The sequence below is a fragment of the Centrocercus urophasianus genome, unplaced genomic scaffold (genome assembly GCF_019232065.1).
Source record: "Centrocercus urophasianus isolate 14NV4802_14NV808 unplaced genomic scaffold, USGS_Curo_1.0 seq_29, whole genome shotgun sequence".
Lineage (NCBI taxonomy): Eukaryota > Metazoa > Chordata > Aves > Galliformes > Phasianidae > Centrocercus > Centrocercus urophasianus.
The window spans coordinates 17,074-33,001 of NW_024884855.1; the positions used below are offsets into that span (position 1 = coordinate 17,074).

A 15,928-nucleotide genomic window follows, 5' to 3' on the forward strand; every position below is an offset into this window, starting at 1 on the left:
ATTGTGGGTGGGTGCTCAGACTTCACCAGCACCCAACCCAGGAATTTGTTCCTCCAGCTGCAGGAAGGCAAGGTGTTGTGGTGATTGTGCTGATGTGGGTGAGCGGTACCCCGTCCTGACCCTCCATAGGGGCAGCTGACACAGCAGGGACAGCTGGGTGCCAGCAGTAAGATAACATTTAGCTGTTCCACACTTCTAACACAGCCCAGGCTGGTAGACTGGCTCCCTGCAGCTCACAACAGGAGAGCAATCAGCAGAGAAAATGCTTTTCCTTCTTTCCACTCACAAGCAGAAGGGACCAAGACCACTCCTCACAGCCCAAACGGAAATTCCAGAAAACTGGAGCTGTTCATGGAATCATAGAGTCAGAGAATCACAGCCTGGGTTGAAAAGGACCTCGATGCTCATCCAGTTCCAACCTCCTGCTGTGTGCAGGTCGCCAACCAGCAGCCCAGGCTGCCCAGAGCCACATCCAGCCTGGCCTTGAATGCCTGCAGGGATGGGGCATCCACAGCCTCCTTGGGCAACCTGTGCCAGTGCCTCACCACCCTCTGGGGGAAAAACTTCCTCCTAAAAGCAGGAAACCCCTTTTTCTCCTGCTGAGAAGAAACTCTGTGTTACCAACAGTACCGATCTCAGGTGCAAGTCCTACACTCACAACAGCACCAACTCATAAATTGTATCTCAATACAACCATTCCCTAAGCTGGCTGTAACTCAAGTTCTACCATTTCTTTTGTTGTTTGCAACATGAAGGCCTCTGCTCACAGCCTGCAGAGGAATGATGGCAGTTCTGCACTTTATCAGCCAAAGGTTCCCCTACTCATTACTTTCTCTCTCATCTTGGCAAAAGCAGCTGCTTTTCAGTGGTCTGCGTGATGCTTTGCTGCAGCACTTGTTAATGGAAGGCAGGAACAAAGCATGTTAGCAGGCACAATAATTCCAATGTGCCCAGCACAAGGCATGCCCCAAAGTCCTCTGCACTCCCACATGCTCCCTCAGAGCCTCTGTCCTGCTTTCAGGCAGCGGGGCCCTGCAGTATATCCAGAAAATGCCACCAGGATGGTGGCACAGCCATGCTGCACCCCCAGAGTTGCCACCCATGATGCAGACTGGAATCCCTGAAGCCAGGCAGAGGCAGAGACTTCTGGGCCTCTCCAGAAGAACAAGGGTTCATTTCTCCTCCTCCTCTCCTGTTCTGAACTGAGCAGGGTGCCACTGAAATGTACCGTGAAAGGTTAGGCTGAACTTGCCCTCCACCTATCACAGTTTTATTTTTCCAGGTCACTACCACAAGTCAATATTTAAAGATACAAAAGAATCAAAAGGCAGATTGTTTGCACTGCTGTGACTATCATTTCTACATGCATTAAAAATGCAATAAATTAACTTAAAGTGTGAATTCAAGAGTACTACGCTAGGATTGAATGCCACCAATATGACACTGGGCTTGGGATCGGAGTGCTAATTGTCTCACAGATTCCAGTATATCAACTTGTAAGTTTTGTGGATTCCTTGGTGAGGAATCAAGCCACAGCAGCCCCGTGTATCCCCAGTACCTGCTGTTTGCTTTCTGTATTTTGAGGGTCCATCTTGTAGCTGACTTGTATTATTGACTCCATCTTGGAGTCAAAGGTTCTTGCTTTGACTACAAACACGTCCAAGACAACCAAGAAGACGAACTCACCTCGCTCCATAGACATAGAAGCAGTAGATGTGGAAGGTCAGAAGTGCAATGATGTCAGAGAGGATGCAGAGAGCCACGGTCAGACCCAGACAAGCTGACAGACCAACGTACCAGAGGATCATCTCGATGAATGGGGACATCAGGTGAATGTAGCCTAGTGAACGTTGCAGTGTCAAGATTTCAGTGAGACATCTTCCCCGCTCACACTTTCAAAAGCCTCATTTTCCCTTTGTCCCATTTCTCCCCCCTGTTCAAACATTGCTCCAGAAATCATAGCCACCAATGGATGGCCATTTTCTGCTTAGGAGAGCCAGCAAAAGCTCTTTCCCCCTAGGCTTACATCCAAGTATAGCAGCTATGTAAGGACAGGCTCAGCTTCAATAGAGCAGTCACCTTGCTCCATACAGGATTTACTTCTTTAGATCTGCATTCAGTTCTAATCATATTTTTAACCATGCAAGTCAAGCTTTACTGAAGCCATCTCCTTCTCTACCTATTCCCACAAAAAACCATGACAAATGAATTCTGCAAAATAAAAATCTGGAGACATACAGTGTCTTTCATCACTGATGTGGAGCAAAGTCAATATAATATCTAAGGAGTTTGTTCCCATCATAACTATTCTCCTTCATCAAGACATTTATCAAGAATAACTGGGGCGTGTTACTTCAAGGAAGGAATACATAGAGAAGAGCTCTAAAATCTGTGTAGCAAGTCAGTGGTAGGACAGGTTTGCATTTGCATCCAGAGAGCACACTTCTCCTTCTGATCAAAGGCCATTTAGAGGGCAGAGCTGGCATAAGACCTAAAACCTTCTCTTGGACACTCAGTGCTAATGGCACCAAGTAAGTGAGGTCCACTGCGACTTGCACTTCTTGCAAAACATCAGGACAAGCACTTTATTTCATATGCATGACTTCCTTGTGTGGGAATCCAGCTCTGGCTTGAGTTCCCACAGCAGGAAGACTCACAGACAAGTCCGTACTTGCAAGAGTGCATTTTGATTCATTATTCACCTCTAGGCAAACATTAAGCACTTAGGAGGGAAGAGATGAAAAGGGAGGCTGAAATGTTGAACAATTGCACTTACTAATCCAGAGGTGGATGTGGTAAAGGAAGAACCGACCCAGCACCTGATCCAAAGCTCGGTTCATTTTCAGTCCAGCTGGTGCCCCCATCAGCCACTGGAGCAGGTCCTGCAGCTCTTCAGCTACACGCTGCAAACACAGCAACAAGCACTGAAACAACCTGAGATAAAAGATGTCCATCACACCAAACAGGTCCAGTGTATGGAACGTGATGCCCTCCACCAAATATTCTCACCACATCCTTCAAAGCAGTGGGCAAAAAAACCCAAACGGCTGCTCTGTAGACAATGACTTACCTTAGGAAGGCACCTTTATTAGCAAATGAGTTTTTACTGAACATGAACATAACAGCAGAGAGGAAGCTGAACTGCTTAAATGGTTCCAGTGCTGGCAGCATGAACTTGTGTTTGCTCATGGCCACGGCTGGTAGACTCACAGTGTGGATTTGTGGTGTACTTGAAATCCACGGCCAATGCTGGAGTACAAACCAACTTCATTCAGCAGACAACTGAAAAGTCAGAACTGAGGGAGTAATCCAACCATGGGGAAAGCAGTTGGGAATTAAAAGGGGGCAGCATGGAGTGTGCTCATGGACAAAACAGGTGATTTTTCAACGGAATAAACTGTGTGTGTACAGCAGAATAGAAAACACAAATACGTAAACATGGTTCAGTATAAACAGATTCCCTTCTACCCTGTGGGGCATTAGGCAAGATGAAACACAGTGTCCCTGGCATCCTAGGGAAAAAGAAGCCCTCAGTCATTGAGAACAAAGCTGATGGAGTTCATTCCCACATCGCTGAAGGCTTTGGCTCGCTCTTTCTGGTGATTTAATACCTGTTTACAAGGGTGGACAGTGGTAGGACAAGGGGGAATGGTTTTAAACTGAGACAGGGGAGGTTTGGGTTGGATATGAGGAGGAAGTTTTTCCCCCAGAGGGTGGTGAGGCACTGGCACAGGTTGCCCAAGGAGGCTGTGGATGCCCCATCCCTGCAGGCATTCAAGGCCAGGCTGGATGTGGCTCTGGGCAGCCTGGGCTGCTGGTTGGCGACCTGCACACAGCAGGGGTTGGAGCTGGGTGAGCACTGTGGGCCTTTTCAACCCAGGCCATGCTGTGATTCTATGACCAAATTATTGATGGACTTTCTCTCTGTCACACAGCAATGTGTGCCTGAACGACCCACCTACACTGAAATACATGGTGAAGTTCATTCACCAGGCTGAAAACAGTAACCTCCAGCAAGCAGATGGGAACACACCTGGAAGAAGGGGCCTCGCACACTGTTCCACAGAGACTGTGAATGAAATTCCACCTCTGAAAATCCCAAATATAACCAGGCCCACGTGAGCTTCAGTGCAAACTGTGCACATGCAGCAGAATCAAGACCTGAAGCGGATGTGCTGCAGCCTACCTTCCTACCTTCACAGGGGAAATGTTTTCCATGGACCAATTCCATTTTATTAACCAACTGGATCACTGCAATATGGGTTTGTGCTCATTTACTCTTAGTGCAGTGTAAAATTCAGAGCTCTACCTCCAATCTATCCCAGTTTCCCCTTACTAGCAGGACTGCCTATTTATTTCATTCACTTTCCCTCTGTCTCAACATCTCGCTGCGCGTCGGATCTGATTTGACCCCACAGATCTTACCTCCATGCAGAGCACCGTTAGCTGCTTTATAAATAGACTGGCTTTAATATTTAAAGCGTTGGATTTGTAACTTAGAAAAAGCATTTGAGGATTTTAATGAAATATTTAAATGCTTGAAAGCAGTCCTTCAGCAGGAAGGCTTGTTTTCCAGCACTGAATGCTTCTGGAGGTTTCCAGTTCCAGAGGTGCCACTGAATTCTGACAGTGGCACGTAGCTCTGGGAAGGTGCCCAAGCCTCCTGCTATTTAACTGGGCAGAGCATCTCCAAACACAGCCCTAAAGCATAACCTTGCAAGCTGTTTTGCAGCTGGATATTTTAGGACTGATCAATAGCAAGCAGAACAAGAAAAGGTGACTGGGAGCCTAACCCTCTCGTTGGCATGCATACTGAATGTGACCAGTATTAATAAAAGAGGAACAGTGAATTACATGGAAGTGGTTTCATAAAGGAGGGTAAGGACGTCACCAAAGCAGAGACCACAGCTAACATGGCTCAGATGAGGTGGCTGTGGAAATATTTCCTTTGCAGCCACGCTTTTCTTGTTTGTCTCCACACGTGGTGTGTGATGGCAGTGTGATACGGATGGAGAAAGACACGTAGCCCACTGGAGAGGGGCACTGGAAAGTGCAGCAAAAGCTTCCTGAGTGGAGCATCTAGTGCAAGGCAGAGCAAGCTGAGCCCAGGCACTCCCCACCGGGCACCTACCTGTGATTTCACCAATTAGCATCTAAGAATATTTTCCAGGCTGCATCCTCTCTGCTGGCTTTGTTTATGGATTACAGAACAGAACTGAACAGGAACTCACATCCAATTATCTCTAAGCCCCAGCAATACTTTTGGAGGCAAGATCTACGATAAATATTTACATGTTTCAAGGAGATTACAGCTTAAGGAAAAGAGAGATCAGTTGGGATGCAAGAAGTGAAGGAGGAGAAAGAGAAAGAGGGTTTGTAAGCAGCTCTTCAATTTAAATCCAGAAAAACGAAGCACTTTGAATTGGGTATTTTTGTGGAAGGCAAAAACTGGGACTGCTGATGGGAAGCCTGGTGGGAGGGAGAGGAAGGAGGAGTTGTGAGGGCACCCACAGAGAGAAGAGCGTTCGCATTTTCCATGCTTGGTTTTGAAAGCCTGCTCCAAAATCAGCCCTTTCTATTGCATGCAGCTACACCCCGGTTACTCCCTAGGTGTCTGAATCACATCTGCTTCAGTTACCAACAAAAGCAACTTGTTATTACAGTCAGCACAGCACAGCTCATCAAGCTGTGAAAAGTGGGAGCTGCAGTCAATTGCCAGCAAAGTGCTGATTTGGAAACCATTGTATCAGGGCTTGATGAATGATGGCTAAGGAACATGGCTCCATCTTCACGTCAGCAGGCTGGGCTTGTGAGCCTGGCAGTTGTTGAGAGTCAAAATAACCAACGTGCCTCTGTTTCTTCCCTGAGATGGAAAAGTCTAGGACTAGGAAAAAAAAGAAGTGCACTGTTTCCAACCCCCAGACAGCTGAAGGTTTATCAGTATTAATATCAATGAAACCAGTAAGGTTTTAGATTATATTTTGTCAAGATTAAAATCAATCAAACCCATAAGGTTAAAAAAAAAAAAGTTGTACCATATTATGACATGATTATTAATATCCATCTATCTATCCCATGTTCTGTTTATTAACATATACAGAGATGTAAGAAGGTCAATATCATCAGCAGGTCTGGGCCTCACCAAAAGCAGAACAGCAAAGAGCATCAGGGAAGAAAAAGGGAAAAGTAACTCCTTCTGCACATGGGAAAGTTAGCACTGCTGAACTTGGCAACACAAAGCACTTGAGAAAGCTCAAGTGATGGGAATAATGTGTACCAGATGGACACTCAGCAGCAAAATGGAAACCTACTGTTGGATGGCTAAGGGGAGATTTTGCTGTCATGCTGGAAAAGAAGTGGTGCTGGCTTGCATACCACATGCTGAAGTCATTGGTATATTTTGGGATTGCTCAGAACTGCATTTTTTAAGGCCTGCACATAATGCACATAAATCAATGCCCACCAAAGGCAGGAAAAGAACTCCAAGTGATTTTATGTCCACAATCTAATATGTTTGGAAGGAGAAAGCGAGGCTGGAAAGTAAGGGGAGTTAAGTGGCCTGAAATGATAAGCTTGGTGATGGAGCAGAGAAGAAAGGCACAAACGGACTGCCAGCCACCTGTACAGAGGGGAGTGAACTTCCAGGCAAGTAAGTAAGCAGCTCCTGGTGATACTGAGGTAACGAGGTCTACTTGTGTAGAAGGCTTGATGAAAATAAGTGACGTTACGATATTTGTGCAGAGTGACAGATGAGCTAAACTTCTGAGAGAGGAAAGAATGAGCAACTCTCACAAGCAAACCTGTCCAGGCCAGGTGCTGGGATCAGATACACCTTGAGCACAGAGAAAGCCCATCTGCCAAAGACACTGGGCAGATGGAACCCCTCCTGGAGCCACCTGTGCAAACAGGAACGCTGCCAAGAGCCACTTCCTTGCAGACTTGTTAAGAAATCAGATTTTTGAGAGCTGGACACTTGCAGTAATCCCACAAGGAGAGCTTTAGAGAACTTCAGCTTTTTCAGCTGAAATATCTGTAAGGTAAGCTGAAAAACCTGAAGATTTAGGAATAAGATGTAAAGAAGATCTTTAGTTTATAGCTCAAGTAGCTCAAGAGCAAACGTGTTGCAGAAGAAATGTCCTTCATACCCCATCACTGCTGCTGAATAGGGTCTGCATCAATCCCTAAAATGTGCAATCCTCTGAAGTTTGGCTACAACAAATAGCAGAAATAGCAGTAACATGACCCACAGCTATGCTGGATCTCCAGACACACTCCACACACACTCTCTGGAAGCACAGTGTGCATGAGAATGATCAGAGACATGTGGCTTGTGACAACAAGAGTGTGGATCCATGGACCAAACAGATCATTGTTGAGGGAACTACGATCTCCTCCCAAGAAAGACAGGACAAGTAGCAAAAAAGAAACTGCTGACGGAATTCTCTAATCAGAATAAAATTCCTCCCTGGAATTTCCCACTTTGCTGGAGAAAGAGCAAAGATGATGACCTCCAGCTGCCAGAAAAACCAATGGAAAGATCCACAATCTCTTCCAGAAGTGTAGGAAAAGTGGGCAGAGAAAGTATTAAGCTGTGCAGCTCTATGGCAATGCTTGACCCTAGCTACACATGTATTCCCAAGACACAGAAGCTCTAAAATCAGAGCTAACTTTACATTAATAGTCTGGCCTCCAGCCTCTGAAGTGCATTATCTGTTCCTTACTGCCACTAAACAGATATATTGGAGTGATGCACTTAAAGCAAGCCACCAGAAAAGCAGGATAGCATGAGTCATGCTTGTTCTTTGTGAATTTATGCTGATGCTGAGGGATCTCAGCGGGCAAGAAGAGTTATGTCTGAGAAGAGCACAGGACACAGCAAGTTTTTCTGGTTTACCATCTGCACATCAGAATTCTTAGGATTTCAGGTGTTTGCATCCTGTCTAGCTAATGCCTTTGGATTTCCCCATAATTTTCCTCTTCACTGGCACACTTGCATGCTTATCAAGTTTGACTTTTCAGTAGTTTATCAGACTCAGTGCAGGTTACAGCTGGCTTTTACCAAATACCCCATAAAGCAACAGCTTGAGGATACTTCTGTGAACTTGATAACCACTCCAACTTGCAGCTGCAGAACTCTGCCCAAGCCATAATTGTTACTTTGGGAACTAGAACAGCCCTCCAGTAAGCATCTAATTACTATTCACTGCACACTCAAAGCAGAGCTGTGTTCCTTCTGAGCAGCCCAGCAGGCTTGATTTGAAGATTTCACTGTTCTTGAGGAGACCCAATTTACATGACTTCGGACCAGACTCTCTGAAATCCTTGTGTGTAAGGCAGTGCCTCCTTACAGCCACCCCAGGCACCAAGAGCTGGTCAGGACCCAGAGAAGGTGAGAGAGGAATGGCTCCAGCCATACTTACATCAGCCACAGGGATGAGAGTGTCAGCAAGGTGACCGATCTGGTTCTTTCTGTACAGCCAGGACATTAGCAGTATCCCCAGAGCCACATCAATCAGCAGAGAGACAAAGATGTTGGCTTTCCTGCATGCAGGATAAAAAGAAACAACGTTAGAGCAAAAGGAAGGACAGCACCTAAGGTTTCAATGGCAGCTGTTGGCTTCACTTACATGCTACCTCTCTTGTCCCAGGGACACTAGGACAACTTAGGAAAGAAACATGGTACAGACATATTTTGACTTTCACTGACTTTTGACTTTCACTTTTACTTCTGTGGCTGAACACCGAGCCACTCTGAGCATGCCACACCATGAAACCTCTTTTAGCAAGGGAAGTGAATAGCAGGGCTGAAGCTACAAAGCAGAATGTTGGACAAGGTGTACATGTATACTCAGTGGGAATTCCACAATCCCAAGGGCACCAGCACTTGGAGGATCCCCATGGAGATCAGATGGCTTTCCAAAAGATGTAGTTCAGTTGCAGTCAATGCAATCAGTTGCATCCATGGGCACGTAAGCAACTCCAGCAGGGCTGCAGAACTGCCCCTGACTGCTAGTGGGTCTGAAGGAAATCCTATTACGTGAGTTCTTCAGGCAAAACAACCACAATTACATCTTCAAATCTGCTAATCTAAGTGTTCTCTGGTAGTCCATTTCCCCAGGCTCAGAGAACCACCCAGAACAAGACTCGCTGTGTAACTGCCATAGCACATTCAGTATCTGTGTCAGATCCCCGCCTCTCCTGTTCCACTCACTGCACTGCACGTTTGCTTTTTGTCACACTGACTTCCTCACTGCTTTTGGAGCCTCTGATCTCCAGTTACTGCATGAAAGGAGCAGGCAAAAGAGGGCAGCAGCTAAACCTTTCTGCTCTTTTGGAAAGTGCTGCTGAATAACGATGGCAGCTTTTGGTTAACCTTGGCAGCATGCATGCAAGCAATGAGCTTGTGGAAGTACTGACAGCAAGGCAGTATCCACAAGGGTGCAGTACAGGCTTTCCGTGGGCAAGATCCCAGCCGTCCTTCCCAGAAAAAAAAGCCCACGCCTGGCAAAAGACATAGGCAGGATAAAAGAGAGAACAGGGAAGATATCTGCAAAGTACCAAGGAGCAGAGCAAGGTAGGTAGCACGACATGGCACAGCAAGGATCCTGCAGTGCTGTTCTGTCAGCCAGGCCAGTCTCAGAGCCCTGTGGCAGGCGCAGGATCCACGGTTTGGGTTCTCCAAAGGAGAGGGGGCCATATGTGTCATTGTGTGCATTCCATACCTCATTAGCTGGGTCTGGTTTTGAGCCTTCTTGCTGCTGCTGATGACCTGGAGGTGCTGCAGGCGGTGGCCCAGCTGCTCACAGGTTGAGAGCTTGCTCCACAAGAAAGACAAAGGCCAAAACTTCAGAACCCTGCAGAAACACAACAGGAACATCCCCTTTGCCTTCTGCCTGCATACTGTTTGTACAAGCTCCATGCAAAACATTTAGTGTAAAGTGAGGGTTGTGTAACCAGAAACAGCACTGACATACTCAACGTCAACATCCACTTCAGGCTCAGAGGGGAGGCAATACTCACGTGTTGTTTTTTTCTTTGACTGAGAAGCAATGCACTAGATGATGCTCAGTTATCTTCGTTGCCACACAATGCACAAAAGAAGGAACAATTTGATTTGCACAGCCCAGAATGACACATGGGATACAGGTTTGTCAGAGAGTGCCCAGCAGCGGTGCAGTGACGCAAAGCACCACGGCTGCTGTGGGGAATAAACTGATGCTGATATAATCAGGATCACTTCTTTCCTGCCCACAACGGTCATTTCACTCACTAGAAATCCACCTCCACTTTCAGTTACCTCTTTCACCCACTCACTTGCACTGTGCTGGCACGCTCCTCCGGTTTACATTCCTTCCAAATGCTAGAATTATTCCTGGGATTCTGCTTCCCCTATGAAATTGGACAGCTGTTGGGACCATTAGTGAGTGAGGCCCGGAGACTTCCATGAACGTCTGCATGCCTCCCCTGGCCCCTCTGGGAGGAAATCAGCCCGCAGCATGGCAGCAGAGGCCTCCAGGACCAGCCTCTGCCTGCTGGTACATTTTACACAAATTGCAGCATTACAGCTGGTTCCAAATCCTGCTTGGTTTTGGTACGGTTGCTCTACCTTTCCTCCTCACACCTTCCCAAGCCCTTTTGTCCAGACTTCATGCAAGGTTCCTCACTTCAACAAACAGTGCTGAAGCCCTCATCCCCCTCCCCATTCAACTTTCAGACATTGATTCCAAAATGCACGCAGCATACTGTGAATCATTCTTTTTAACTTGAGAGTTACTCAGCTCTCCATCTCAGCCTCCCACCTTAGAGACAAATGAATGCACTGTTGTTCAGCTGACTTACTTCATCTAAAGCGATGGAGAAAAGAGCTCCATACAGGAGAGATGCAGCATGGGCACCTGTGCTGCCCACCTCAGAGACCTCTGCAGACCCACATAGGCTGTGGACCCTTCCTTTCCTTTTCCTTTTCCTTTTCCTTTTCCTTTTCCTTTTCCTTTTCCTTTTCCTTTTCCTTTTCCTTTTCCTTTTCTTTTTCCTTTTCCTTTTCCTTTTCCTTTTCCTTTTCCTTTTCCTTTTCCTTTTCCTTTTCCTTTTCCTTTTCCTCTTCCTTTTCCTTTTCCTCTTCCTCTTCCTTTTCCTTTTCCTCTTTCTCTTCCTTTTCCTCTTTTCCCTTCCTTTTCCTCTTTTCCTCTTTTCCCTTTTCCTTCCCTTCCCCTTCCCCTTTCCCTTCCCCTTTTTCTTTCCCCTTCCCTTTCCCTTCTCCTTTTCCTTTCCCCTTCCCTTTCCCTTTCCTTTTTCCTTTCCCTTTCCTTTTCCCTTTCCCTTTCCCTTTCCCTTTCTCTTTCCCTTTCCCTTTCCCTTTCCCTTTTCCTTTCCCTTCCCCTTTCCTTCCCCCTTAGTCCAGTGGCTCCAAGTCCCAACCTGGAAAACCTCTGCTACAGCACAGAATTGTTCCACTTGCACTCTTTCTTTGTCAAGTCACTACGTACACATTCATTTAAATAAAAATACAAACATGCTGCATAAAGCTTGATATAATAGTTGCAAGATGTGCTATGGAAACTCCCATCTGCAACAGTAATGAGAAAGAAAGCCAAAAATATTTCTTGCGTGGTCTCCTTCCCTATGCATAGCAACTCTGCATCGCCGTAGATGCTCCCACCTGTTTGTCACACAGTATATGCACTGGTTTTTCTAAGTGCAATGGAAAACCAAACCGTGCACATAAAATATGAATGATATATGTTTGCCTTATCTAAGCAGGAGACCTTTGGGGTACTTCCAAATAGAAGGAAATAAATTAACATAGCCTGCAGGAATAAATCTTCAGTTTCCAGTATTATTTCTGAGGGCTGAGGGATTCTCCAGATATCCCAAGGAAAGCAGTCTTTGGGGCCCAGATCACACACAGACATTACAGCCCCATTAAGCAGAGCCCCCGTCTTCTTTTTGCTCTTTCCTAGAAACCACAGGAACAAAGCCTCCCTTCTGGGTGAGGCATCAGACAGAGGTCCTGGTGTCATTAAGAGCATGGTAAGAGGGCTTTTAGAATAAACAAAGCACGGCATGCAGTTTATTACCCCAATACAAACCATCCTGCTGCTCCAAACAGCTCCCTGGAGCCCTGCCTGTGGTGGGGAAATTCTGCACGCTCTGAATGCTGAGCTGCACTGGGCACTGCTAAGCACAAGGTGGTGCTGAAGAAATGCTTTCATTTGAGATCAGAGCTCTGTTTGGTGAGGTCGGGTTGATGTCAGCGCTCACTTTCTCTGATTCCTAATGCTACCTCCCCATTTACCCAGCAAATATACAACACAGGGCTCTCCACAGCAGCTCCAGGCCTCTGCAGCCCGAGCAGATGTCACTGAACTCCTCCTCCTGCTCTTCAGATCCAACCGTCCCTTAGGATCACAGAGATCTGGGGACAAAAGTGGTACTGCAATAACTGCAGACAGAGAAGTTGTCAGAGCAAAGGGAAAAAGGAGACTTCAGAGCTGAGAACCCATCACCAAGCTGCCCATGGGAAGGACCTTCCTCTTCCCCAGGCAAACAGTGACCTGTCCACAAGGCACCCAAAACATGATGTGCCCCAGTAGCTCGTTTTCTCTAAGTCAAAGCCTGAGTGGCACAAAACCTTTGAAGTGAAAGCAGGCACCCAAGAAGCCTCACTGGGGAATGGCTCCGTTACCAACCAGTCCCATTTCAGGCTGCCTCTGCATGTGGTGCTCAGAGAGGTCTGGGCAACAAGGCCTCCTCCACTTCCTCCCCCAGGATGATCCAACCCCCACACAAACCAAGGAAACCATCCAAAGCAGCTCTCCTGGAGCAAGTGGTGCTTCAGGAAGCATCCCTGATCCAACAGCAACACTACTGCACAGGGAGGAGGGGAATGGTAGGACGCTTACACATGCCATCCTTGAACCCCTCTTGCACTGCAGATACTGGCACGATTCAGCTGTACTATACCAAGTGGTAAATGGAACTAAACTGCACTGAATGACTTAGAAGGTCGAGCAGAATCTCTGTCATAAATCAAGAGTGATACTTGAAACCACTGAAAAATATCATGCAGGTGCTACAGGTGAATAAAACAAAGCAGAAATAAACCTCCATCTATGTCCCAAGGTTAAGAACGAATTCAGCTCAGGTCTAAGCACAGCGAGCCTTGCATTCTGCCTGCTGATATGTGCAGCTGGCTGCTGGCAAAACTGCTGCTTGGGCTTCAAACATCCACACTGGGCTTAGTAAAAGCTGAAATTATAATGGCTGCTGATAAACACGCTGTGGCTTTCTGTGTCCAGCCTGCCAGGCTGCAAGGAACAGGCTCAAACTCCCATGTTATGCTTGGGCTATGGCCTTTTGGAGAGCTGTGAGGCTTGGGCTTAAGCTGACCATAAATCTGAATCCCGATGGGTCTGGATAGAAAAGGATCACCCTGCTTGTTAGCTGTTGAACACAGCCCATGCACAGCCAAAAAAAAGGACCCTTGGAGCTGACTTCAATACCTTCTATCCAATCACAAAGCTCTGCCTTCACTTCCACTTACAGCCAAGTGCATGGTCAGGTATCTTACAGCCACCCCAGCAGGCCCTGGTGGCTCCTGATTACAACAGGTTGTATTCTGACCCTAAATCTCTTCCAGCAGAGTAGTCCAAAAATGGACAGCTTTCCCCTCATGTACCAGTGCACATAACCCAACTGCTCAGTAAATCTCTGCATATGAAGAGCTGTGCTGTAATTTTTCATGACAGCATCATACAATTAGAAACCTGCTAAAAGAGTCTGCTCCCCATACCCTCAGGCTGCACTTGAGAAGATTTAACCATGACTACAGCAGTAGCTGTTATCCAAATCTGATCAATCAAAGTGTCCCCTTGCAGCTTGGAAGCTGATTTGCAGCACCCGCTCTGGCACGCTGGCACTCACCAGGCTGGCTGCTGGCTGACCAGCCGTGTTATTCAGCACTGGATGCAGAAGCTCCTGCCCTTCAAATCTGCTCAGAATTCCTCTTCAGAGCACATACTTGCCACGCATTACATTTCAAGCATCCTACTCAGTTTCGCCGTTGTCACAGTGGGATCCCACCAAGGCGTCACACAGACCAGCTCTGCCTGCAACCTCCTATGAGGTCCAAGAGGTGATGGGTTCAGACATACTATTAAATGATGTATTCAGTCAGTGAGGTTTCCACAGCAAACAGGGACTGAAGAGTCTCAGCTATCAAGCCATTAAGAAAACCCTCACATCAGTCTGCCAGCCACGTAATAGTTGGAAAACCATTTCAGCCGTGATGAAACTGAAGCGGGACTGAGGTACCCCTGCTGCACATGGGCAACGGCTCACTGCCTCCCCAGAAAACCTCCCCACACCTCCAGGTGTCCGAGGGTTTCTGCCTTGTGCTTTCAGTGGAGCTCCCCATGCTTTCAGAGCAGCTCTGCAGCAGCCTGTTTCCAACAGCAGGTTTATTCAGGACATTCTCAGCCTGCTGTTGTCCACAGAAGCTGACGTGTGACTGGTTAGCATGGGGTCTGCAGATGCGGTGGGACTGCCCAGGACGTCCACCAGACTGACCCACAACCTGCCACGGTTAGAGAGCATGAGAGGAACTGTGCCACAGTTGGCACTGCCTGTCACCATGAGCCCATCCTTTTGCACACTGGTGATCTCAGAGATCAGAAAAGTATTCCTCTTGGCTGCCTGCAAGGTACCTGAAACTAGAAGCAGCACCAAGAGACGTACTGTGACTAATACTGATGGAGTTTTAGCAAGAACCTCACAGTGTTCTGTGATGCCTACACACAAAAACTACATCTCCTCACCAGATGCAAGCAGGCTGTAGCACTCACCTGCTGTTGCAGACCCCAGAAACAAGTGAAAGCAGGAACGTCAGCAGCATGCAGGCAGGCACCGAGGCCTGCTTCATCAGCTCCACAATGATACTTGCTTCAACGCCATCCGACTGCCAGTGGGTCATCTTAATGGGCCCATCATCATATCTGTCTGTCATGAAGAGCACCTTGCTGCTTGCAACTGTGTTAAAGATGGCAGAGAGCTTGGAGGCATCCTCTGCCCCGAGGTCAGCCGTGTCCAAGGGAGGGTGCAGATGGGACAGCATGACTTTACGTTGGTCATAATACACTAAGATGATTTCTTCTTCTCTGTGGTTGTCAGACTGTTTCTGAAGGGTAGAACAGTTCCAGAATTTGCTGTTTCCCTCTTTGCTTATCTGAATCCATGGCTCATGAGAAAATATCGTCCCAAGGTCTTCCAAGAACTCACTCAGGCTCTCTTCTTTCTCCTGTTTGCTGTTGTTCCATGAGCCGAGCACAGAAATGCTGACCTTAGTCACCTGCTGGACTTCCCTGAGATATTGCTTCACCTGAACAGGAATAAAGGGGAAATGGACCACGGCGAGGATAACAGCAGAGCTCTGTTCTGGGATCCAGCGGCCGATCAAAATGCCGCTTTCTGCCGAGGAGCAGCACGAAGGAAAGAAGACCTTAAGGACCATGCCAGCAATCCCTGGAGGATGGGACACCTGCCAACAGACACAGAAACAGAATTTGGAGTGGTGATTACATGCAAGGAAAACATGAGCTGGCCAAAGTCACCAGCAAGGAGGTGTCCTGTATCACCCAGGAACCCAGAGCTGAACTCGGTAACAAACACACTGAACAGCCCTGGCCACAGCACTCACCCCCTCCTCTCACCTAGAAACAAAGACAAGAAGTTTGTTGCAAGCAGACTACAATGACTGACTGATCGAAGCTTACAAAGCAGCTTCAATTCATTAGATGCAAGATCCCAAACCAGGAGAGGCATCTCTGCTTTACCACTGCTCCGTACCTGAAGTATTTTTCTTGATGTCATTAAGAAAATACCTCAATGGCTTCGTAAGACTTTTATTAAAAGAAGCTTCAGGGCAGCTGAC

At 47.2% G+C, this 15,928-nt stretch overlaps 1 protein-coding gene across 2 annotated transcripts in view; it reads right to left on the minus strand.

Annotated features, from left to right (window-relative positions):
* Positions 1–15,928, minus strand: part of PIGQ (phosphatidylinositol glycan anchor biosynthesis class Q) — a 30,517-nt gene that overhangs the window by 12,862 nt on the left and 1,727 nt on the right. For both annotated transcript variants that reach the window (XM_042828142.1, XM_042828141.1), the window contains exons 2-6: positions 14,844–15,535; positions 9,723–9,854; positions 8,421–8,541; positions 2,777–2,903; positions 1,687–1,840 (exon numbers count right to left, since the gene is read on the minus strand). In XM_042828142.1, coding sequence (XP_042684076.1) covers positions 1,687–1,840; positions 2,777–2,903; positions 8,421–8,541; positions 9,723–9,854; positions 14,844–15,508 — 1,199 coding nt within the window. In that variant the 5' untranslated portion in view covers positions 15,509–15,535. The remainder of the gene's footprint in view (positions 1–1,686; positions 1,841–2,776; positions 2,904–8,420; positions 8,542–9,722; positions 9,855–14,843; positions 15,536–15,928) is intronic.